At 34.9% G+C, this 26366-nt stretch overlaps 1 protein-coding gene across 16 annotated transcripts in view; it reads right to left on the reverse strand.

The window, feature by feature from the left end:
• Positions 1-26366, reverse strand: part of EML5 (EMAP like 5) — a 183087-nt gene that overhangs the window by 95544 nt on the left and 61177 nt on the right. For all 16 annotated transcript variants that reach the window (XR_005363659.1, XR_005363660.1, XR_005363661.1 and 13 more), the window contains 8 exons: positions 25284-25421; positions 19102-19358; positions 17771-17983; positions 10150-10317; positions 9186-9292; positions 8375-8493; positions 6875-7061; positions 449-554 (listed from right to left, as the gene is read on the reverse strand). Coding sequence is in view for 12 of the 16 variants with exons in the window: in XM_038545507.1 (XP_038401435.1) it covers positions 449-554; positions 6875-7061; positions 8375-8493; positions 9186-9292; positions 10150-10317; positions 17771-17983; positions 19102-19358; positions 25284-25421 (1295 nt within the window). In the remaining 4 variants the exon portion in view is untranslated. The remainder of the gene's footprint in view (positions 1-448; positions 555-6874; positions 7062-8374; positions 8494-9185; positions 9293-10149; positions 10318-17770; positions 17984-19101; positions 19359-25283; positions 25422-26366) is intronic.

The following is a 26366-nucleotide window of genomic DNA, read 5'->3' on the forward strand; positions in this document are numbered from 1 at the left end:
CCACTAACTGTATCTCTCATCAATAAATAAATAAAATATTTTTTAAAATTTCAGTATTCACCTCTCTCTTAGCTTATGCCCTAAACATTTTCAGCTTATTTTGTGGCTGTAAAATATTAAGTTAGATTGGGGTTTGCCCAAAGTGGGAAATACACAACACTAGTGGTAATTCAGATGGTTTTAGATGTTATGTAGACATTTAATAGAAACATTATATTAATGAGTATTAAAAATAATACTCATTTTATTTAATATTTTAAAAATTAAATTATGTCAGCTAGCAAACTGACACTCTCAGCTCTGACTGGTTAGGACAATAGTATGCACATTTGAAAACAATTATGGGAAGTTCATAGCTACAAGGCAAGTTTAGGTAACACTGATTTAGGCTATAATGCTATTTATCACCTATACATTTTAATCATTTTGAGACAGAAAACAGCCTTACCTGAGAAATCAACAGCACAGACGCCATATTGGTGGCAGCCCTTTAATACTGACAATGGTTTAATGGTCTCTGTATCCCATATGTGAATTGAGGGATCCCTGCCTACCTACAATAGAAAGAATTATAAAAGTCATACAAATAATTATTTATTTCCATGTCTATTAAAAGGAAATAAAACAGGAGATTTTATAGTCTTTGTCTTGTTATATGCATTTATCAAATGAAAAATACAAAGCAGATCATATATGTGACTGACATTTCTTTCTTATATTTGTTGAAATGCTAATGTGACTAGGCCCAGTGTTTCTATGAATGTTTTATGGGACTTATAAATCTGATCCTATACTTTGTCAATAAAGATAATACTGAGTGCCCATAATTGGCTGTGCTCCTATGCTAGATACAATGAGCATAAAACACTCAGGAAAATTTTGCAAACTCATTAGGAAAACAAGATATTTTCAGTTAAATTAGAATATCTGGTAACATAGGCTTAATGAAGATGAAAAGGTTATACAGAAATGGAAGAGATGATACTTGATCTGGGCCTTCAAAAAGTGCAGTCTCAGATAAAAAGAGAAGAAAGTACATTCTAGGCTAGGATAATGGTATAAACAGAGATACAGAGGAATTAAGATACCAAGCAGGTAAATAAGACTCTGAACAAATGTTATCACTTATGTTTTAACTTGGGTTATTTAGGTTCACTAATGTACAGATAAACTATAATTCATAATTATTCCTTTAGGCTCAAGTAATCACTGTCTTTAACTATGAGGATGAAGAGAAAGAATAGCTTTGCCTGTAAAGATAACTCCCAAAACAATGAATATAGCTGCCAATTATTATTAATTTTGACACTGATTTTATATAAAGACATAATAAGACTGCTGTCAGCTAATATTTCATAAGGTTTTTCAGCCAAATGTTCCCAGTGACTGTTAAATTCTCTACCGAACTTCTGTAAAGCGTGATACTTTTGAGAACTTTGCAGTACCACTGTCTCCTGGTTCTCTAATCTTTCTAATTCTTTTTTTTTTAAGATTTTATTTATTTATTCCTGACAGAGAGAGAGAGAGACAGAGAGACAGAGAGAGAGAGAGAGAGGCAGAGACATAGGCAGAGGGAGAAGCAGGCTCACGCAGGGAGCCCAACGTGGGACTTGATCCAGAATCAGGCCCCAGGCTGAAGGCGGTGCTAAACCACTGAGCCACCTGGGCTGCCCTAATCTCTTGAATTCTTACTACTAAGTTTCCTTTGCAATTTCATCACTGGTCCCTTAAATACGAACTTCCCCAAGATTCTGTCTTTAATACTCCAGTCTTTTCACTCCACACTTTTGCTTTGGGTTTTCTCAATTCCAGTTTCAACAGTTAAATCAATAAATGACTCCTAAATTCTACTCTCTAACCACCATACCTTCTGAATTTGGGACTTACATTTTCAATTGCCTACTGGGCATCTCACATGGAAACGATGATGGTAACAATGAAGGCTACCATTTACTGAGAGCTAATTTATGTCCTAGAAGCTGTTCTAAACACTTTATAAGGACTGACTTACTTATCACAGCAGTTCTAGGAGATAGGCACCTACAGTATCTTTATTTTAAAACATGTAGAAACTGAGGCACAGAGAGGCTAGGTAATTTCTCCACAGCTAAAATGTGGAAGCTTGGATAACACCATGTTCAGTGCTGGTGAAAGTAATAACAGTGTTATTAGAGCACACTTGGGGCTGAGGGGAGAAGGGAGAGGTTAGGCAAGTTTTCAGATATGTTACTTAACCTGTCTTAAAAGGAGTAGGAATTAGATAAAGTTGGAAGGTTGAACAGAACTGGAGGGTAAGAATTTTCAAGAGGAGGGAACTAAGTAAAAGATATGAAGTAGTACCATATATGGACAAATTCTAAATAGCTTAAAAGGCAGGAGAATAGTTTATGAGGACTGGTAGAGATAAGGAGTCTAGGATTGGCCTAGGTTGAAGGTCTTGAACTGCATGCTCATTAGCTTAAAAGCTACTAATAAACACAGAAGAAAAGAAAGATTATTAGTGCATCAGGGAAATGGTTAGGGGGCAAAATCAAAAGATGTAAGACTAGTTGGTTGGTTCTAACACCAGATTAGAAATTATGAAGCCCAGAATTGCCAGCAGAGATTAAGGTAAAATGTAAATACAAAACAACAAGGTAGAGATATAGTCATGGTAGAGAATCAAACTATATTCAGGGCAAATCTTGGATGTAACTCTGGAACTGACTGGCTATAATGGGTAAAGGAGAACAAGTCAAACTCCTGGGCTTAGGCAATCAGGTTAATAAGTGTCATGTTTTAAGTAGGAAACACAAGGATAAGCAGGCTTGAAAGGAAAGTTTAACCTCATTTAACTCCATTTTGGATATGCTGAATCTGAGATACACATAAGGTACCTAAATGAATATGTGTTTACTAAATTTTTAGTGAAATTATATATTTATAATTTATAATATAATTATAATTTATAATATATAAATATATATTTAGTGAATACACACACACACACACATACACATACACATATACACACAGTAGTTCATCCAACCCATACTAGATTGTGAGCTCTTCACAGTGGCAGCCAATCTGAATTGTGCTTCCCCATGACATTTAGTGCTTTCAAATAGGAAGCACTCAACAGATATTTGCTGAATTAAACACAATTTTCAAATTAGGGTAAAATTAGTCAAGACATTCAAGTTGTCAGGTAACTTCTTTCAGCTTCTTTCACCTCCAATTACAATCACAGTTTATGACAAAAGACTATTATTTATACTCTATTCTCCCAAAACAAAAAAACAAAACACCATTTAGATTTCTCAGCTAAATTTCAAAGCCCTCAGATAAAATACTTAGGAAATATATTTATTTATTTATTTATTTTAAATTTTTATTTATTTATGATAGTCACACACAGAGAGAGAGAGAGAGAGAGAGAGAGAGAGAGAGGGGCAGAGACATAGGCAGAGGGAGAAGCAGGCTCCATGCACCGGGAGCCCAACGTGGGATTCGATCCCGGGTCTCCAGGATCACGCCCTGGGCCAAAGGCAGGCGCCAAACCGCTGCGCCACCCAGGGATCCCAATATATTTATTTTTAATAGTTTTTTCATTTTGAACCATTTTAAGAAACATATTCATTTTACTTTTGAAGTGTATAATTACAAAGATGAGACTAGTTGGTTGAAATAAAATATAGGAAAGAAATGGAAACACTGGGAGAAACCTGTGCTCTGGGAGAAAAGCTTGGACTCTGTAGTGCCTAAAGCAGAGTGTTGTTTAAGCAAAGTCAGAAGCAAGAGAGCAATGGCTTCATGGTGAAGGAAACCAGAATGTGTCACCCCAAAATATGACTCTGACAAAAAATTATTTTGAGCTAAAGGCAATAAAGCAGCAGCAAACCCCCCAAAACCCACTTCCTTTTCTGCATATAGGCAGGAGATACATATTTTTTCAATTTATTGAAATATAATTGGCATATAACATGCAAGTTTAAGGCCTACAACCTATTGGTTATATAAATTCTCCTTTTACTGGAGATAGTCTCAGCCTGGAGACAGCACAAGAGGAATCTGCAAAAAAACATTACTCCAGGACTTTTGTCCTTTATGTTACCCTTGTAAGTCTAAAATAGTTTTCCATTGTCTTGTCATTTCTCTGCCAATCTACTGTTTTCTATATAAACTGAAATTCTAAACCACCATTTTGAGTTACATTGGTTTAGATTTCTCTAACATGATGTACATACACTACACCTGTTAATAAACTTTTTGTTTTTGTTAATTTGGTTTTTTGTTAAAGAGCCCCTGAAAACTTAGGAGGTCTAGAGATAAAGTTTTGCCTCTCCTGCAGTTGGTAGCCAGGGATGTCCTGTGGGCATACTGACTTTTAATTTAATCTGGACCGAAGTCTTTCCTTTTTTTTTTTTATTTTTTTTATTTTTTATTTATTTATGATAGTCACACACACAGAGAGAGAGAGAGGGGGGGGGGCAGAGACACAGGCAGAGGGAGAAGCAGGCTCCACGCACCGGGAGCCCGATGTGGGATTCGATCCTGGGTCTCCAGGATCGCGCCCTGGGCCAAAGGCAGGCGCCAAACCGCTGCGCCACCCAGGGATCCCTGGACCGAAGTTTTTCCAATCCCAGACTCATGGTAGCAAATGACCAGATTTAAAAAATAAATAAATAAATTCAATTAATTGACATATAATATATTACTGATTTCAGAAGCAGAGGTCAGTGATTCATCAGTCTTATATAACACCCAGAGCTCATTACATCATGTACCCTCCTTAATACCTATCACCCAGTCACCCCATCTCCTTGCCCCACTCCCCTCCAGCAACCTTCACTTTGTTTCCTATGATTAAGAGTCTCTTATAGTTAAAATGACCAATTTTATATAGTCTTCATTAGAGTAGTACCAAAATAACGTTCAAGCTCCTTGCCAAACAGAATGGGAAAATAATTGTGCTTTAAGAGGTACCTTTTCTATCAACTAAACATAAGGATAAATGGTGCCACTCAGGCCCTCATCAACCCTTTTAATTAGCTCTTCATCATGCCTCTAAGATTTGAATACTTCAGACTACTTATAGTTCTTTGAATAATCTGTGTTTGGGGAGATTTTTGCCCCATTTTTACAAATACACAGAACACTTTCTTCAACCTCCCTTTCAGGTAAACTACTCAGCTCAAATGTCATCAACTCCATGAGGGTTTCTCTGATTCTATTTGGCACAATTAGTCCTTTCTTACAAGGCAAAAGGAATTTATGCATATCTCTACATTAGTAGTTTTCAGAAGGGCATAATCTTTGTCTCCCAGGGAACATTTGACAGTGTGAAGATATTTTTGGTTGTTACAACTAGATGGGTGGTGTTACTGACATCTGGTGGGTAGAGGCCAGGGATACTGTGAGACATCCTACAAAGTATAGGATTGCACTGTATACGACAATGCAATTAACCTCACCACAAAGGATTATCTGGCCCAAAATGTCAGTAGTGCTAACAAGCTCTGCTCTATACTTACAACCTTGTACCATGATATTTCTTGCATGTATGCCTTCCCCCTCAGAATATGAATATTTATCATGGCAACAACATGGCTTATTTATCTTTATATTCCCAGCACATTTCCTGATACATAGCACATACTCTATGAATGTTTTTCAAAAATGGAAGAAAAAAGGAAGTCAAGGAAGGAGAAAAAGAGAGAAAGAACAAGAGGGGAGGCACAAACAGAGAGAGGGAAGATGGGGTAAAGATAGGGAAGAGTTTTCTCTTTCAGGAAAGCTATATACAGTGATGCCCAGACTCACCTCAATATATCCTAGAAGGTATATTTACACAGCATTTAAAAAGTGAGACAGACTAAAGGAGCTTTAAGCTTTACCATTTACTAGGTGAAAGATCTTTGGGGAAATTATTTAATTTCTTCTAGCCTAAGCTTTCCACATTTTTATGTAGAAATGGTTTCACTCTCATAGAGGTGAGGTGAGTGTAAAATACAGCTGAAGTTTTGAACAAAGTGGGGGTTAGGGGTTACAATCACTGTACAGTCAAAAATCCATATATAACTTTTGACTCAAAATCTTAACCATTAATACCTGTTGACCATAGTTATAGAATCAGTCAGTAAACACATATTTTGTAAATTACATGTGTTATGTACTATATTCTTATGATAAAGTAAGCTAGAAAAAAGAAAACATTAAGAAAATCATAAGGAAAACACATTTACAGTACTGTAAAAAATCTACCTGTAAGTGGAATCATGTACTTCAAACTTGCATTGCTCAAGGGTCAATCATACACACTAAGAAATTAGTACAGTCATTCTGTCTGTTACATAACATTTGTTAGATAATTTTATTATTATTATTTAAAGATTTATTATTATTATTATTATTTAAAGATTTTATTTATTGTTCATGAGAGAGAGAGAGAGGCAGAGACACAGGCAGAGGGAGAAGCAGGCTCCATGCAGTGAGCCAGATGTGGGACTTGATCCCGGGACTCCAGGATCATGCCCTGAGCTGAAGGCAGATGCTCAACCACTGAGCCACCAGGTGTCCCTAACTTTATTATTTTAACTAACTCAAAGAAACCAGGTTTCTAGTCTTTGTTTTCTATGTTTACTCACAAATTTTAAAAAATATCCTGCCAGAAAGAAGATAAGCCAGAGTTCTTAGTTCTAAATAAAAAAGTAATAATAATCAAAACAATAAAACTCAAAGGAAAACTGTAGGAAAAAAGTTGGAATACATTTTATTTATGATATGAAAATAAAATCCCATACTAAAGAATTCTTTATTCTTCATTTCCTAAAAAACAAAAGATAGATTTTTTTAAAGTGGACTAACTATAAACCCAAACAAAGGTCTAACCTACCTGCCCTGTTGCCACATAGTCTTTCAAAGGATGAATAGCCAGGCAGAGAATATCATCATCATGACCCAGGTAAAAGCGCTGCGTGTTCTGTTGCCGATTGTAAATGACACCCACTGCTGCTACATGGTACACAATCTCACCAATTTGAGTATAAAACAGATTACTTCGACAGTCATAACCTCTGTAACTGAAAATAGAAAACATCATATAAAATTAACCTTCAACTTTTATCTGGTAAATATGGACTATAAAGAGAAGCAGGTACCTTTTAGGTCATTCAATTTCCAGTTTTATAAGATATTGAAATAAAACAAAATACAAATATCTTAAATTCCATAAACTTTTATGAATTGCTCTGATTATGAATAGCTAAATCTATGCAATAATACTGAATGAAAAAAGCAAGGTGCAGAAAGGTATATGTAGTATACTACATCTATTTTATACTACATATATTTTATACTATTTCCATAAGTGCAATATTAAATTTGTGTACTATAAAATAAAAATTGTTGATTTTTACAAGTGAAAAGGTATAGGACTGCCCTGGGAGGATGAAAAATGATGCCTGGAAGGGCAGAGCTGGGAAGATTTTTTCTTTTTTTTGAAGATCTAATTGGTTTTATTAAAAGATTCATAAAACAGGCAATATCTCATCTAGCAAGCAGAGGGGGGCTCCCTGGGAGAAGGATTTTCAAAGTGTATGCTTTTATATGCATTGCTGAATCATGAGAATATATATATTTCAAAAATGTTCAAATAATAATTCAAAAATATTATACACATCCAGAAAAAATAGTCATATTTTTCTAAAATGGTCAATATAATTCCACTTAGAGCAACCTTTTTTTGCACTTCAAAGAAACTCCATGTATGATACGTAACTGTATAGAAATACGGCGTATTTTAACAATGGAGATAAAATATTCTTACTAAATGAATCCTTTTTTAAATTTCTGAAAGCCTTATCAGTCAGGTATGAAAATGATTACTAGGTGGAGGGAAAGGGAAGCGTTGAATTGGAAAATCTGCTGTTCTAGGATGCAATGTGAGATCTGTATTGCCAGATGTTCTAAGAAAATCCAGAAATTGTATTTTATTGAAATTAAAATACAAAGGCAAAAATGGAGGCTCTCTAAAAGGCACAATATAATTCCAAGTCAGGATTATTTAGGGGAGATGATAATCTCTTATATTTTACCTATCTTCATTTGTTTAAAGACAAGAGATCCATGCCTATGAAAACAATGCTAAACTTTCATAAGATATATTTACTATAAATACTCATACAGTGTTTATTATGTGCCGGATCATATTCTAAGTCACCACAAACACTGGCTTATTTACTCCTCATCAGAAACCCTGTAAAATAGGTACTATTACTTCATTTTACAGATGGGGAAAGAGGCAAAGGGAGGCAAAGTGACTTGCTCAAAGACACAGAGCTACTAAACGTGAACCAAAATATAAACGTATAAATGAAAAATAGTTGTTTCATACCCATGAACAAAGTGTAATCGAATACTGTTTCCTGGAGCCTTCTCTCTTCTTTTAGAGGTACCACTTTTTTGTTTCTCCTTGTACTGTTCTTTAAGCTGAGGTAGATCTTCTTTGTAAACCTTTAAATAATATACATAAATAAAAATATTATTAGAATAAAGATGTTCATAGATTTTTTTTAAAGATTTTATTTATTTATTCATGAGAGACACAGAGAGAGGCAGAGATACAGGCAGACAGAGAAGCAGGCTCCATGCAGGGAACCCGATGTTGGACTCAATCCGGGGTCCCCAGGATCATGCCCTGGGCCGAAGGCAAGCGCTAAACTGCTGAGCCACCCGGGCTGCCCTGTTCATAGATTCTTAATGTAACTTTCAGACATTATGGTTGCTATTGATCACTAAAGTTTTAACAGTTATCTTAAAAAGGAAAGTATTTTATGACATTTTCTTCCTTGGAAATAACAAATTTACATTTTCTATATATCACACTGACAAATATGTATTTAGTGTTCCATGGAATTTTTTTACTTCCTAAGAAAATATTTTAAAGATAATAAATGGGAGTGTACTGTGACAAAAAGCTATAGTCAAATACAATACAGGTATATTTGCTATATCAAATATTTAATTATAAAAGAACTAAAGTTTTATATAAGTACATTTTAACTCTTAAAAGAGGAAAACTGAAGTAGACAAATATTTCTTGGAAAATTAAAAACCATAAAAGATAACAATAAATCAATAAACAATAGGGAGAAAGATAAATAAGAAAATAGACTTTTGGAAAAAAATCATGTGATGATAATTACCTGCCGACGGTAGGTAAGCTGAGTCTCTTGTTCAATTTCAGAATCCAGCTCTGGAACATCAGACATATCTGAATCTGATTCATCACTATTAGAGTCAGCCAGACTTTCTGTAATTTAAAAAAATGAACTATTACTTGTTTGAAGAACATTCATTTTCAAAACAGCACTGTAAAATTAATGATTAAGAGCTGACTGTGTCAACTGACATGGTAACAAGCCATAAAACAATCAAATGAAATTACCTATTCAAAGTGACATAGATGTCCATAAACTGTACTACAGTTTATCTTCTTCACTCACTGCAAACTCAACAGCTACTTTACGTCCCTTCACTGGTACCCAGTGACTGCTACATCAAACTTAAATGTTAGTTCAAACATAAGTGAATATAACTTAACATGAAAAATATCTAGAAAATACTATATGCAACAAATCAATTGATATTAGATAATTTTTCTTTCTCAGAAAAACCATATATGAAACCTAGGTATTGGGCAGCCCGGGTGGCTCAGCAGGTTAGCGCCACCTTCAGCCCAGGGTGTGATCCTGGAGACCTGGGATCAAGTCCCATGTCAGGCTCCCTCCAATGGGGCCTGCCTCTTCTTCTGCCTGGGTCTCTGCCTCACTGTGTCTCTCATGAATAAATAAATAAAATCTTAAAAAAAAAAAAAAAGAAACTTAGGACCTATCTCCCCAAGAATACATTAAATGTTTGTTTTGATAATGTAATGGTTTTATCAGTCATCACTGGGTGGATTAAAATGCATGCAAAAGTACTTTGTATTCCATCCTGTGACATTTAATTCTAAACATATATGCCTAGTATTTTAATGTAAAAAATCCACTAATAAGACACTGTCCTGTTAATTATAAGGCTAGATTACACCACAATAGTAAAATCGTTACTTTGGGGTTACTGAAGTTTTTTGACAGAAAAACGATTTAAGCAGTGTATACTACTCACCTTGGGGTGCTATGTGAAGAGCATCTTTTAATTTTCTTTCAGGAATAAATTTCCACTGAAAGACAGAGTGATCTGCTCCACCAATAGAAATAACCCACTGATAGTCATGTGACCATCTGACATTAGTTACGTGAGCCGAATGGCCAATATATTTTTTAAACTTGGCCCCTATAACAAAAAATATGCCTTTAAATTGATAAATGCCAATGCCCAAAAATATCACTTCAAACAACAATATCTTTTTTTTTCAAACAACAATTTCTTTTTTTTTTCAAACAACAATTTCTATACTTGAATCAATATGTCCTCCATTATCTTAATCATGATCAAAGGGTAAAAATATTAATTCAAAAATTTGTTGAATGAATAAATGAATGAGTCTACACTAAGGGATGTAAGTATTTCCTCTACTGATTCACAATATAATTAGTTAGGAACCACAAGGGTTGTGAGGCATTTTCTTACTGCTTTGAGAAAAGCCTGCAGCCACAAAGGCATCAACTTTTTCCATTATATGAAAATTTGAATGTTTTGGCCTGAGGCCTTTTGTTTTAAGCAAAATTGAACCAGTCTACTTCACCCTGACTACTCCCAGCCCCAGCAGCCAGAGGATCCTTTTAAAACTTAAGCTATCAACAACATACTTTCAAACTTAATATAGTGACATATAAAGAGGAATATAAAACATAATCAAATGGGATTCATGCCAGGAATGCAGGTTGGTTCACGGTCAAAAATCAATGTAATACATCATTTTCACTGAAGTAAAATATGCCCAGCTGTCCCCAAAACTGTCCCTTATTGTAGTTCTTTAAATTTATATATTTTGTATAATGTTCTTCAGTGTAAGTTTGTAATGTTTCTTCATAATTAGATTCAGATGGTGTGTTTTTAGGCATAGGTGATATTGGATCCTTTTGGATACATCGTTTCAAGGGGCACAGTTCTATCATTAGTCACATTAAGTTATATCATTTGGTTAAGATGGTGTACATCACAAATTAAATTTAAATAAAATAAAATAAAAAGGGGGTGCCTAGGTAGCTCAGTCAGTTGAGCTTCTGCCTTTGGCTCAGGTCATGATCCCAGGATCCTCTCTCTGTCAAAAAAAATAAATAAAATAAACATTTTAAAGGTGGTATACACCATATTTCTCTAACTGTAAAGGAACTATCTAACTTTGCTGTTAATTAAAAACAAAACAAAACACCTGTGTGACAAGAACCATTTTTGTGGTTCTAAAGTCAGAAAACATTTTCTATATCCTGCTTAGATAGCCTGATATTTGGCAATACACACACACACACACACACACACACACACACACACACATCCCTATTGGAGTATACTGGATACAATAATGTTTGGCTTCATTTTGAGAAAGTTTTAAATTTTTTATTTTTTATTTTAATTTTATTTATATACATTGTTAGGAATTTTTTATTTACGAGAGAGAGACAGAGTGCGCGAGCACGCACACATAAGCAGAGGGAGCAGTAGGAGAAGCTCCCCACCTAGCAGGGAGCCCAATGCTCCCTGGATCCGCCAGGACCCCAGCATCATGACCCTGAGCCAAAGGCAGATGCTCAACTGACTGAGCCATCCAGAAAACCCATTTTAAAATTTTTAAATTAAGTTATAAAAGGCCTGTCAGGATGGCAAAGCTCCATCAATTAATATCTGGAGTTAAACTTTCACCTTGGCCATGAGTTAAGGGATAGCCATCTTAAAGCATTAAAGATTTGAACAAAACTCATCTAAATTACAATTTGCTGCTTAATAACAATGCTGTTATTTTAGGAACCAATTTTTTAATGTAGCTTAATAGAAGTCACTAACTTGATAGATGGGTAACTTGCCACAGTTCACCTAGGAAAGCCATTAGGTAAGGTAAGATTTAGTCCCATTCCTTTATATGAGAATGCATTATTTGCCCATCAAAATGGATTTCATTATGACTTTCTTTGATGGGGTGTTTTAAGTACTCTTAGCCACCAGAGAGTCTTAAAAGGTAAAGCCAGAGATTCCAGCAAACCAAATTCCAGAGATTCCAAGTTTTTAAGATGTACTAATGTCGTCATGTTTAGGTACGTGAAGAAGAGCTGTATGAGGATCTATTAGAATAAACTATATTGGGCAACAGACCCAAGAAAGATGTAAATAATCCTGTAAATCCCTTCCAAATTATATTCTGTGACATTTCAAAGATCAATCTCTCTAGAAGAACGAAGGCAGGTTAAAAAAAAGTTGTAGAATATATCTAAGAGAAGCCAATTCTTTTTTTTTAAATTTTTTAAAAAAGATTTTATTTATTTATGATATATATATATATATATATATAGAGAGAGAGAGAGAGGCAGAGACACAGGCAGAGGCAGGCTCCATGCCGGGAGCTCGACGCGGGACTTGATCCCTGGGCTCCAGGATTGCGCCCTGGGCCAAAGGCAGGCGCTAAACCGCTGAGCCACCCAGGGATCCCCCTCTTTAAAAAAAAAAAAAAGATTTTATTTATTTATTCATGAGAGACACACAGAGACACACACAGAGAGAAGCAGAAACATAGACAGAGGGAGAAGCAGGCTCCACGCAAGGAGCCTGATGTGGGACTCGATCCTGGATCGCGCCTTGAGCCAAAGGCAGACGCCCAACCGCTGAGCCACCCAGGCATCCCAGAAGCCAATTCTTTCTAATTAAAGAGGCTATGTTAATAATTATCTAATAACGAGAACTACTTATTTAACTATGATAAACAGGTATTTTAAAAGTGAACCTAGATATCATATCTTTTGTGAAATGTCTCTGACTCAAGACCAAGTATATCATCCTATATGTTTCCCAGATTCCCTGGCATTACCCTATGTGATTATACTGACATTGAAATGTAATGGTCAGTTACTTGCTAATTCTTGTAATAAACTTATTAGCTCCTTAGAGAGGAGTGGCATCTTGTTTACTCTAAATCTCTAGTGCCTGGTATGTAGGAAGTATTCATTATATATTTGAATAAAGATAAAGAAAGAAAAAGGAAAAGATCACATTTCCCCTTACCATGCCTGTACAGTTGAGTTGGAATACTAGACTATAGAGAAGGGAGGAAGAGTAGTGAAGGAAATGAGAGGGGATGAACATAACTCTAACTCTTCTAATTATAAAAGGATGATGTGTAAAGAATATTAGAGTTGGAATAAAAAGACCAGAGCTTAAGTGTCACCTTGATGGCTTAATAGCACAGGAGCTTGAGCATATCATTTAACCTCTGTTGGACTCCAATTCCACTCTAACGTAAATTAGGTTATAAGCTCTCAAAGTCCCTTAACTATGAAAACTCTGGCCTATGACAGGAAATGATAAAAGAATAGTTAAGGCCTAAAGAGTATGCCATCAATTACAACTAATATCTCAGAGAAATGATTTATCAAAGCAAGCTAGAACAGTCATAGAAACTTCCCTAATTTAAAGGAGATGGGAATAATAATTCTTGGTGAGGGTAAAGTAATATTTCTGTTTTGATGATCCTATTTCTTAAATAATTTATTTTATTTTATTTTAAGATTTTATTTATTCATGAGACAGAGAGAGAGAGAAAGAGAGAGAGAGAGAGACAGGCAGAGGGAGAAGCAGGCTCCTTGTAGGGAGCCTGATGTGGGACTCGATCCCAGGACTCCAGGATCACGCCCTGGGCTGAAGGCAGGCACCAAACTGCTGAGCCACCCAGGGATCCCCAAAATAATTTATTTTAAAGCATATTAACACAAAATTAATATGAGCTAAATCTCTAAAAAGTTGTAGCAATTTAACAAGATTTTTTTCCTATTTATGTTTTAATGACCTTAATCCTCTTACTTAAATATATATATATTTTTTGTTTTTAAGTAACCTCCACCCTTAATGTGGAGCTCAAACTTGCAACCCCAAGATCAAGAGTCAGATGTTCCTTGGACTGAGCCAGCCAGGTACCCTGACCTTAATACTTCTTTATAAAATATATGAGACTACCTTTCTTTTTTTTTTATTTTGAAAGATTTTATTTATTTACTCATGAGAGACAGAGAGAGGCAGAGTCTGAGGTTGACTAAGAGGTTGGCTCAGAGGTTTAGCGCCGCCTTCAGCCCAGGGAGTGATCCTGGAGTCCAGGGATCGAGTCCCACATCAGGCTCCCTACATGAAGCTTGCTTCTCCATCTGCCTATGTCTCTGCCTCTCTCTGTCTCTCATGAATAAATAAATAAAATCTTAAGAAAAAAAAAAAAAAAGAAAGAAAACAAGTCCCAAGTAAATTTCTAACATAAATGTTTTCTGATTGATGTTTGTTTGTCCAATGAATTTTCTTATCAAATCTAAAGAAAGATTTTTACCAAATATAAATTTTCATCTGTCAAGAAGTAGAAAGTCTTTGACAACTATTAACAATGATGGAGGTGTTAGCTTACAGCAACCGTCTTCACCTCTCCAGCCTCCCACACTCCTGCCACCTCACCCTTTACCATAGACCATATACTGCTGTCTGGGAAAAGTATGATTATTTGAGAGAAATTACTGTCAAAAGCAAAAGAATTTAGATAGAGGATAATAATGGGGGGAAAAAAGAGAAGTAACGCTTTGGGCTACGATTCAAGAGGGCTAAATGTGGAAGAGGATCATTCTCATTGAGCTAATCTTATACACTCTGTGTTTTTTTTTTTTTTTTTAATACACTCTGTGTTTGAATGATTCTACAATATAAGCTATTTCTATTATTTAACTTCCACATTGTGTAAAAGCTGCACTCCTTGGAATGTAACGAGTATTTACTTATGTGGTTATCTAACATGTGTTAGTACAGTAGACACATTATTTTCCCAAACTTAAGTTGGATCAATAGTACAACTTAATGTATGAAAGAATGTACAACTTTGTTACTAATCTAAATGATAATTTTTCTAGTAATACTGCTAACTTTATGCAAGTATGTAAATTCAGAATCTTAAAATATTTCTGTTAATTCTTTGAAGATGCAGTAGTTACATCCTATCTTCTGTTCTCCCGATTACTTATACATGGTCTTCTCAAGCTAACTCAACAAGTACCTAGAAATAAAAAGCCTTTATTATAAAATAGATTTTTCACAAAAATCTAATAAAAAGAAAAATAAGGAAAACAATTTATATTACTGAAGTAGTGACTGGACAAAACTAATTTTCTGAGACTTCAGTAAAATATTCCCACAATTTAGATTACTATACATTTTTAAAATGAAGAAAAATTGGGGTGCCTGGGTGGCTCAATTGGTTAAGTGGCTGCCTTCGGCTCAGAGCATGATCTCAGGGTCCTGAATTGAGCCTCATGTCAGGTAACCTGCTCAGTGGGGAGTCTGCTTCTTGCTCTGCGCTCCCCTCTGCCATCTGCTCATGTACTCTCTGTCGCTCTCTCAAATAAATAAAATCTTTTTAAAAAAATGAAGTAAAATTATCGTGCAACAAAAATACTGTCAATAAGCTGCAAAACATAAAAATTGCCAATAAATCTCATTCACTTGACTAAGAATGCTCAGAAAATTATTTTTGTCTTTGTATAGAGTTTGCATATGAAACAGTGAGTAGAAGTCTAAGATCAGGATCATTGTGATTAATCTTACTGAATTTCACACACCTTCTAACTAAGCAGGTCTTATTTTGAGTCATAATAAAATCTGTTGTGCCTGGTAACTCTCATGTCCTGGCTATGTGGTAGGATTCAGAAACAGGGTATTTTAATTATTAGAGAGTTAGCTAGCCTTTATTAATACACTTAGCATTACTTATGGATGCAATTTCACAGGCACCTAGGAAGCTGACACCCTGCAAGCAGGAATCAACAACATGGTACAGGTGGCAAGATCTGGAATTTACCATTTTACTATAAAGGCACAACAGAAATGCTAGCATAGACTTCTGGGAGAACTAGGCTCTTAAGTTTGACATCAATGAAGTATCTATTTAAATACAATTATTCCAGCTATTCCCATAATCACCTTTTACTGAACTGCATTTTAACATTCATCCAAAAGCTTTTATCAATAACCCAGTAAAAATCATTACTACATTTGCTACAGACGTTAATGCTCTAGGAATACGCTCACTGCACTTAATCTAAAGCTCCATACTGTGGGAAAGAATTCTTTGAAAACTAAATTTTAGAAAAAAACTTTGCTTTCCCTGAATAGTAAAAAAAATGCTTTGATGAGGGTCACACCTGGCTGGCTCAGTTGGTACTCCTGATCTTGGGAGTCATAAGTTTGAACCCCATGTTGGGATAAGTTTAGCGAAACAAACAAACAAGCAAGCAAACTGTGTGTCAACTATAATCAACAAGTTTTAAAAAATAGCTATGGTGAAAATTATTTTGTGCCCCGCTTTTCTTTATTTTTGTATCATTCTGTATTTTGTATTGCTTTGGTTTTCAGGAAACTAATTTCCTGATACTAATTTGTATATAGTTATAGAACTATTTTAGTACTTATGGACTTGTTATAAGCTGACTCAAATACTTTATGGAACAGGCATGGGATAAATAAGTAACTAATACAGTGTTTCATTTAATTATCTCCAAGTCTATCAACAAATGGTTAATATTGTTTGAGATCTAAGAGAAAAAGGTGATACAGAAAATGTGTAGAAAATAATAAGACTCCTATTTTTCTTACTCTGTTATAAAAAGTATACAAATGTTAGAACAATATATGTTACAGATTTAAGCAAAAACACATGTGTACATGAAAACCAACCAACAAACCAACAGGTTCCAAAGTGTGACCTGAACTTGTATAGCTGACTACTTCATCAGAATTCTTGAGAAAAAGGAATATAAAAAATGTCTTCTCAAAGATCTATGTTCAAGGAGTTAAATGATCAAAGGTATTAAGTCATAACAAAAGTATATAATCATCATTGCATAGTTTGGCTATATCAAACAATTCTGGAAATGGGAAAAATGATTCTTTAAAAAGAGAGAATATATTAATCCATTCATAATACACAAATTCAAAAATAATTTTCTAATAAAGATTTCATGTCCAAAATAAATAATAACAAACAATATTTTTTGAATTGGCAAAATAAAATGTAGCTAATTTTGCTCATTTTCATGCAACCCTTCACTAATTAATCAGTACATGTATTCCAAAAAATATAAACCCTGGGATGCCTGGGTGGCTCAGCGGTTAGGCATCTGCCTTGGCTCAGGTTGTGATTCCAGGGTCCTGGGATAGAGTCCCACATCGGGCTTCCTGAATGGAGCCTGTTTCTCCCTCTGCCTGTGTCTCTGCCTCTCTCTCTCTGTCTCTCTCATGAATAAATAGATAAAATCTTTAAAAAAATATTTTTATTGACCTCAAAATTAATTTTCTACAAGAACTTAAAAGTCTTAGGATGCCTGGGTGGCTTAGAGGTTGAGTGTCTGCTTTTGGCTCAGGGCATAATCCTGGGGTCCAAGATTGAGTCCTGTACCAGGATCCTTACAGGGAGCCTGCTTCTCCTTCTGCCTGTATCTCTGCCTCTCTCTCTCTGGGTATCCCTCATGTATAAATAAATAAAATCTTAAAAAAAAAAAAAGAACGCAAAAGTCTTTTAAAACAGACTTAATAGTATTTTGAAAAGAAAAGATACCTTTTCTCAAACAAGGATATCGGAATAATTTTATAATTCCATAATCATCAGCTGTAACTAAAACTTGGCCAATGTAATTTCCATCTACTGAATTTATATCATTGATATCTGAATACTTGGGCCAAATTCCATTTACTTCAAGGCCTGAAACACATGTCCATGAAGCCCAATGAACACCTTTTATTTCTTCTTTGTTTGTCACTTCTTTTCCTCCTAGAAAGAAATCATAGTCTTAATTTAAGAAGTTATTTAATTTTATTTTTTCTCAAGCATAAATTATACTAATATAGTAAACTGCAAAGTTTGAATATCTTCCCACTACAGTTAAAGGAGAGTACTATGAATAGGTAGGTGAATATGGTAAAGAGAGAAGAAAGTTAAATGCAAGGAATTAAAAAAAAAAAAAGCCACTACCAAAATTATAGAAACACAAACAAATTGGATTCTGATGCAGCTCAGAAGAAGGTTCACTTATGCGGAGAATAAACATGAACCCTATTAAAGATCATGCTAGATTAGTCACAACAGGGTAAATTAGAAGAACAAGTAAAAGCTTTAAGCAAATGGCATGTCAGTTATTAAATAAGAAACCTAAGAAGATGTATGGTTGTGAAAAAAAAGAAAACCGAAAAAGACCAAGAAGGAAGGATGAGCAAGGAGTAAATACATTTACATTAGAGAACAGGACTTTAGGATTTAGTCACTTTTCATTACATACAGATTGTTAATGATAAACACATGGGGAGATGCATTAATTTAATCATGCACCTAGTCTTATTAAGTAAGTTGTTGGAAAACAGTGACTAATTCATTAACTATCATAATAAATGAAGTACTAAAAGAGTATTTTGATGGTTGCTTTTATTCTTTTAAAAAATCTTTGATGGAAACTCTGGTTTTTGAATTTAGTTTGTTAGCTATATAATGGATGTTTGCAAAATTTATTTGAGGTAACTACAAAAACCTCCAATTTATTGTCAGACTTTTTAGCAATTCTATTTAATTAGTTCCAACCATAAAAATGACATTTTGACTCTCTTATATATAACAGTAGGACTTTACCAAATACTACTCACATAGCATGGGATTTGACATAAAGTAGGTCTGTCTTAGATTCTCCAGGCAGTTTTAATTTTGAAGGATTAAAATATAAAGGATTTCAATATAATAGGCAGCCTTATAGAAGATCACAATGCCTGAAATAGTAGCTCAGAACTTCTTTAATTTCCTATAATCAAATGTATTTTATACTCTGCTTCTACTCAAATTCTAAAATATTTAATAGGCACTAAAAATCTACAAATTACATATAATTTATTAGAAGCTTTTACCTGGCATTCTATAGAAAAGTCTTTTCCCATTTCCATCATTTGTCTGTAAATATCTACTGTCTGAGGACCAGTCCAGATGAGTGATGAAACTAAGTGATCCAACACATTCCCCCAATTTTTTATAACGTTGTGCAACGCCATAGATATCAACTGAGCTGTCGTTACACCCAACAGCAAGGTAAGTCCCATCTGGTGAGTATTTTAACTCATGAATTGCCTCTTTCCTATCTTTAATATGTACAACTTCAGTCATGTCTCTGTAAAGAAAAAATAAGAATACATGAAAACAAGAATTAGTTCATTTTCAAATGTGTCTAAAATGGCTGGGAGGCTACATCAAGTATTCATAAATCATAAAGCAAATATACATGAGACAAATATTAATTCAGGAACAATTACTTTGTTGAACAGAAATATATGAGGACAACACATGTTGAAAGTGGAGGAAAGTGCTGAATTTCAGTTTTTTAATTACTTTAAAGTAGTTTGAAGATTCAAAGTAAATTTCCAGAGTCATAAAATAAAGGAGAAAAAGTCACAGATTTTTTTGATGAAGTTCCTTGGAAATACTGAGTTTATGAAAAATGCTTAATTATAAACACCATGATTTTGAAATAAATTCTTGTAATGAGACAAATGTACAAAATTATGTTCAGGAAATAAAAGAGGAATTGATTTGTATTATTTCAGTAACACATTTGAATGAGAATTTTTATACAGCTACAGTAGTTATTTTTATTTCAAACTCTTTGGCCTTTTTTAATAGAATACAAATTCTTCCCAATTAGAGACAATGTCAACCAGTAAATTTAAACACTTTTTTCACTGATGCCTTATAACTGAGTTTCCAAAATAATACAGATATTGGCAACAGCCCTACAAATCAATAAACACTTAGTTTAACACCACTAAATTTCCAAAGTTGTGGAATTGGTGGGGAGCGGTAGAAGAGGGAGGCAGTGAAGAAGAGGCAGGAAAAGTAAGAATTCCTATTTCCAATTAGTGCCAAGAGCTTTTCTCCATATAACCTTTGCATCACCCATCTGAAATGCTCCATGTAGATAATTTTTTTAAAAGCTTAAATGGGTATTACTCAACTCAATTGTTAAGGTTTCTAAGTGGACAATTTAAAACAAACTCATTTTTTTTTTCAGCAACACCTACTAAGAACTGAGTTTAGGCACATTTGAACAAAGATGAATTCATCTTGTGTGACAGATGGATATAAAGTAATTCTACCTTTCCAGTGACCCCTACACCTTTTTATTTTAATAAACTCTATGCATCTGATTTCCCTTCTTCCGTATTTATCCATCCACTTGTATTTACAAGGAGCAAGATTTTTAAGAAAATATCTAACGTACTATTTGATAGCTTTTACTTTTTATGATTTGTTTATTAAAGATTTTATCATTCTAATCTCAATCACAAACATTAATTTAAATATTCCCTGAAAATTCTTCAGAACTATTTTGATATATACAGCGTTTTTTTCCCTAGAGACTTAATTGTTTCCAAGTAATGAGAGAAATAAGTGTGGCTTATGTCTCAGGCTGTCTCTTACTTTCTGCCACCATATCCTTGTTCACCAACACAGACACACACACACACAAAGTGAGCATGCACATGTGAACATACACACAACTCTTAGACTCTGAGTATGTATTATGCTATTACATCAACATTACAAACTGTGACTTCTCTCATGAAGAAATTTGGCAAACCTATAGGAAAAAAGACTATTAGAAGAAAGTGTATTAATTTTTTAAAATTTTCAATTAGGTCTTCAGGAAAACTGAAATGTAGGGATGCCTGGGTAGCTCAGTGGCTGAGTGTCTGCCTTTGGCTCAGGGTATGATCCTGGGGTCATGGGATCGAGCCCTACATTGGGCTCCCATGAGTCTGCTTCTCCCTCTGCCTGGATCTCTGCCTCTCTCCTGGATAAATATTAGAAAGAAAAAAAAAAAAAGAAACTTGAAATGTGAATTCTATGGTTTCTTTAGGAAACAGAGGGAGGCTGACCAAAGCCTGGGAATATTCATCCATCAGCAATTTGTAACATGTTACAGAAGTGAAAGTACACTGTGTCAATCACAGAACAGGAAGACAGTTACTAGCTGGGGGAGTTAGTGAAGACAGACCAAAGAAAGTAGAATTTAAACTTCATTCTGAGGAATTAAAGAAATTTTAGCTTAGCAGAAGCCAGGAATTGGGAGGTGAAAGAGCTGACAGCAAGACAAAATATTCAAACTTTGCAAAGGGGGCTATAGCATGAGATGAATCTGATGAGAGAGACTGAGGTTAAATCATAAAAGGCCTCACAAATCTTAAGATTTTTGGCCTTAATTTCTGAATTTAAGTTAGGGTTGGATGAATCAAGTAGATCACTTTTCTGGTTTGACAGTAAAAAACAAATTGAAGTAGTTTAACAGGAGAATTTAGACTAATTATTTTTTTTTAATTTTTTTTATTTATTTATGGTAGTCACAGAGAGAGAGAGAGAGAGAGAGAGAGAGAGGCAGAGACACAGGCAGAGGGAGAAGCAGGCTCCATGAACCGGGAGCCCGACGTGGGATTCGATCCCGGGTCTCCAGGATACGCCCTGGGCCAAAGGCAGGCGCCAAACCACTGCGCCACGCAGGGATCCCCAGAATTTAGACTAATTAGAAGGCTATTACAGATGGTGGTTGTTCAGACTTCAGAAAGAAGCAAAATGATTTAAAATATATAGTATTATAGTCTATATATTATACTATATAATACATAGTATATGTTAAAGCTATTATAATTCTAATCTTACAAACATTAATTAAAACGTTTATGAAAATAAGGCAAGTAAAATCAACAGAATATGATGGGCAAGTAAAATCTAACATGGCAGGTTAGAGAGAGAGGGAGGTAACAACCATAATTCCTAGGTTTCTCCTAGGCAGAGGAGGAGGGAGAAGCAGGCTCACTGTGAAGCAGGGAGCCCGATGTGGGGCTCAATCCTAGAACCCTGGGATCATGACCTGAACTGAAGGCAGACGCTTAACTGACGGAGCCATCCAGGCACCCTGAGACAGAAATTTTAAGACAGGATATACTCAGCATGTTTTTAATTATTTATTTTTTATATATTTTTAAAGATTTATTTATTTGAGAGAGAGAGAGCAAGTGAGCCTGGGGGGAAGAGGGGAAGAGAGAGGGAGAGAATCTCAAGCAGAATCCATGCTAAGTGTGGAACCCAACAAGGGGCTTGATCCCAGAACCTCAAGATCATAACCTGAGCCAAAATCAAGAGTTGGGTGTTTAACTGACTGAGCCACCCAAGTGTCCCCACTTAAACATGCTTTAATACTGTTCTTTTGGGGGAGGGCTAGAGAAGGACAGAAACTTTTGATGTGAAAAAATAATGGACATATACAAAGTTACTTTTTAAGGCCATGGAACAACTTTTGCAACTTAATTATTCCCAAGAAATGGACAAAATATAAGTAGGTTGAAAAAAGTTTTTATTTTTTTAAGATTTTATTTGAGAGAGAGAACATGAGCAGGGGGAAGGGACAGAGGAAGAGGAGAAGCAGACTCCCCATTGAGAAGGGAACCAGATGTGGGGCTTGATCCCAGGATCATGACCTAAGCTGAAAGCAGATGCTTAACTGACCGAGTCACCCAAGTGCCCCAGTGAAAAAAGTTTTTAAAGATTTTACTTATTTTTTTTATTTTGAGAGGTGGGGCCGGTGGAGAGAGCACAGAGGGAGAGGGAGAAGCAGACATCCCACTGGGCAGAGAGCCTGATGTGGGGCTTGATCCCAAGACCCTGAGGTCATAACCTAAGGTGAAGGCAGTTGCTTAACCAACTGAGCCACCCAGGTGCCCCTGAAAAAAAGTTTTTAAATGAATGTGTGATTAGTCAGGGAAAAAATATCCTAATCCTTTTAAAGTTGATATAATGTGGTAGTAACAGTCAGGAAGAGACAAATGGCTAGCCACTGGTAGAATCTAAAATGACAATGTTTCCACAACTAAAATCTATCCCATACCCTGCAGGAAACCTTATTCTATTACCAGAAAATGTATTAACTGTGCTTATCACGCTCTTCCACTGAAGTCTTCCTAACTACTCATGAGAATGAATGAGTGCCTCTGAGGAGTTTGGTGTAGATACCATGCAGCCCACTATTAAGTCAAAGTTTTCATATATGAATATTTTAATTTGAAAAATATTTGCATTTTTTCATTTGCCTCCATGATATGCTTTAACATAAAATTGGTAACATTTTTTATCACAAGGAAGAGAGATGCTTTAGAAGTTGTGTGACTTCGTGCTGGCACATCACTTTGTATCCCAATTTAAGAATCAGTGTGTTAGATTTAAATTTATGTTCCTCCATAATATAACTATTCCTGTGAGGGTACTTTAATACTGCTATACTTATGAAATCTGCTTCATGATATGGATAGTATATACAGAACCAATGACCAGGTAAATCTAGGATTAAGAATATTTAATGAGTTAAAATTTTGTAGTTAAACTACGAAGGCATTTAATAGTTACAATCAACCATCCAATGATCCTGTCAGAAATGCTGGACTCAGTTGCTTAAATATTGACTTATTAGAGATAACAACTTATTCATCCAGTTATTTGCATACAATAATTCAAAGGGCAAGTAAATGTACAATTAACAAAAATAATCACTATTTTTAATGCACAGAAGCTATATGAGAGGAACTCTTACGGGATTTACAAGCACCTTAAATCCTTGGTTGCAAAACAACGTAAATGTTTTTCCTGCCACTGAATTTTGAAAGATAGTTAAAACAGTAGATTTTATACTGCATATTTTTTATCACAATTTAAAAAGTAGTGGAAGAGAAAAATCTCAGCCTATCTCATTATATAAACCTGTCCCAGAAAGAAGAGTCAGCATCTAGAAAAAACTCAGAAGTACAAGAGAACATGATATATCTGAAGAAGCAAAATTTATATAGGTGGAAGAGACTGAGGCAGAAAGAAACAGGCTGGGGAGATGGGCACTACTGGCTATGCTAAGGATGATGAACTTCAACCTAAGGCCAGTGTGAAGCTTTTATCATATTTTAGAAAGAGGAAGAATGCAAACAAATATGTTTGAAAAGGCATCACTCTAACTGTAAAGTCTTGAGGGAAGCAAAACCTCCTGGTAAGGAGACCAGCTGCGATACTATCCCAGCAATCCAGTTAGGAGATGATAGAAGCATATACAGGAGGACAGTGGTGATAAGAGTACAAATTGAAGATTAATTTGAAAGCTACTTGAGAAATAGATTCTCCAGAACTCTGTGATTAACTAGATTAAGGGAATTAATGGTTTCTGGATTGGGCAACTGAATGGGTCCTACCATCCACTAAGTTAGTGAAGAAGGATTTCATAAATACATATGCCTGTGAACACACATGGATCTACAAGAAAGTTTTTTGTTTTTGTTTTTTAAGAGAGAGAGTGTGACTGTGAGGTGGGGAGGAGCCAAGGGAGAGAGAGAATATTAAGCAGGCTCCATGTCTAGCACCCAGCCCAACATGGGGTTTGATCTCACAACCCTGAGATCATGACCTAAGCCAAAATCAAGAGTCAGATGTTTAACTGACTGAGCCACTCAGGTGCCCTTCTTTTTAATAGCTATATAGAATTCAATTGAATGCAGCATACCTATAATTCAACACAAGATGTGAACTATTTTAACAAATTCTTTTAACTTTTCTAATTATACAAACAAATGAGAAAAGATGCAGGCTTTTTTTTCCCCAAAGAATAAAGCTGCAAATATCTACAAAACACCTTTCACCCATTTTTAGCTGCCTCGAGGTAACCCCCCAATACCACCACCAATGGCAGAGGATCATTACCAAAAATCAATACTACCAAGGAATGGAAGTCAAAACCCAAATTTATAGCTCAAAATTTTAGCCATTAATCCATTAAGCATTCTTAACCCCCAAAACTAAGGGTTTTCAGTTAACAATTTTCTGACAAAGCCATTTTATAAATATATTTAATAAAACTAATATGTGAAATAGGTGTATGTCACACACACACACACACATATATATTTATTACTAAGGGAGGGCAAAAAGGAAATGGGTAAAAACAATGAGTATTACATATTTTCACATAACAGAAATTTACTCTGTTTCTATTTCTACCCCAATACCATACCTTACTCTAAGTACAGTGAATGAGCCATCCTTCATTCCAAGGGCAAGATGGATTCCATCCACATTTACAGCTGCGCAACGAATTGGTTCTTCCATATTACACCTTGCTATTAGTGCATGATCTACTAGGCTCCATATCCTGTAACATTTAGTTAAAAATAAATAATTAACTAATGTATGCTTATAAATGATGAACTCTATGAAAAGATTTTGGTTAAAATAATCATTTCAGGTTAAGAAAGTAATATAAATCTAGATTTTTAACCATATGCTTTGTGGCAAGGAGTTCTTCTCTATGAAAATAGGAATATTGTTCATACTTCAAAAGATAAGAGCCACCTGGGTGGCTCAGTGTTGGGCATCTGCCTTTGGTTCAGGTTGTAATCCCGGGGTTCTGAGATTGAGTCCCACATCAGGCCCCTACAGGGAGCCAGCTTCTCCTTCTGCCTATGTCTCTGCTTCTCTGTCTCTCATGAATAAATAAATATTAAAAAAAAAGAACTCTATAACAAAGTAGAAAATGGCCACTGTTTGACCCAAAGGGCAAAGAAAAAATATTAATGAAGGTTAATATTTTGAAGTTATAATAAAAAATTTCACATAAAAACTTATGGGACTCAGCTGAAATAGTACTTAAGAGGAACTTTAAATACAGATAATATAAAAACACATGCTACAACTTGATGAACTAGATATCTACTAGATATCTAGATAACTACAACTAGATATCTACCCCAAGAGGTTAGGAAAAGATCGGAAATATTAGATTTTTAAATGTTTTATAGTAATATCTTTTTTTAAAAGGCAGTATCTTTCAAAAAATCTATTTGTTGATGTTAAAATTATATAAATTATATATATTGTGTTTATAGCTAGAAAATGTTATCTTTTAAATTCCAATAATTTCTCCATATTTTCCTTTTGATTTTCTACATATGCAATTATAACCCCTTCCTTCCAATTCAATATCTATATACAAGTATATTATACATATATATTTAGCCTTACTATACTGACAAAGACTTCTAGTCTATAGCTGAATATAATGGTGACAAACATAATGGTGAAAGTGGACATCACGGTC

This window comes from Canis lupus, chromosome 8, assembly GCF_011100685.1.
Source record: "Canis lupus familiaris isolate Mischka breed German Shepherd chromosome 8, alternate assembly UU_Cfam_GSD_1.0, whole genome shotgun sequence".
Taxonomy (NCBI): domain Eukaryota; kingdom Metazoa; phylum Chordata; class Mammalia; order Carnivora; family Canidae; genus Canis; species Canis lupus.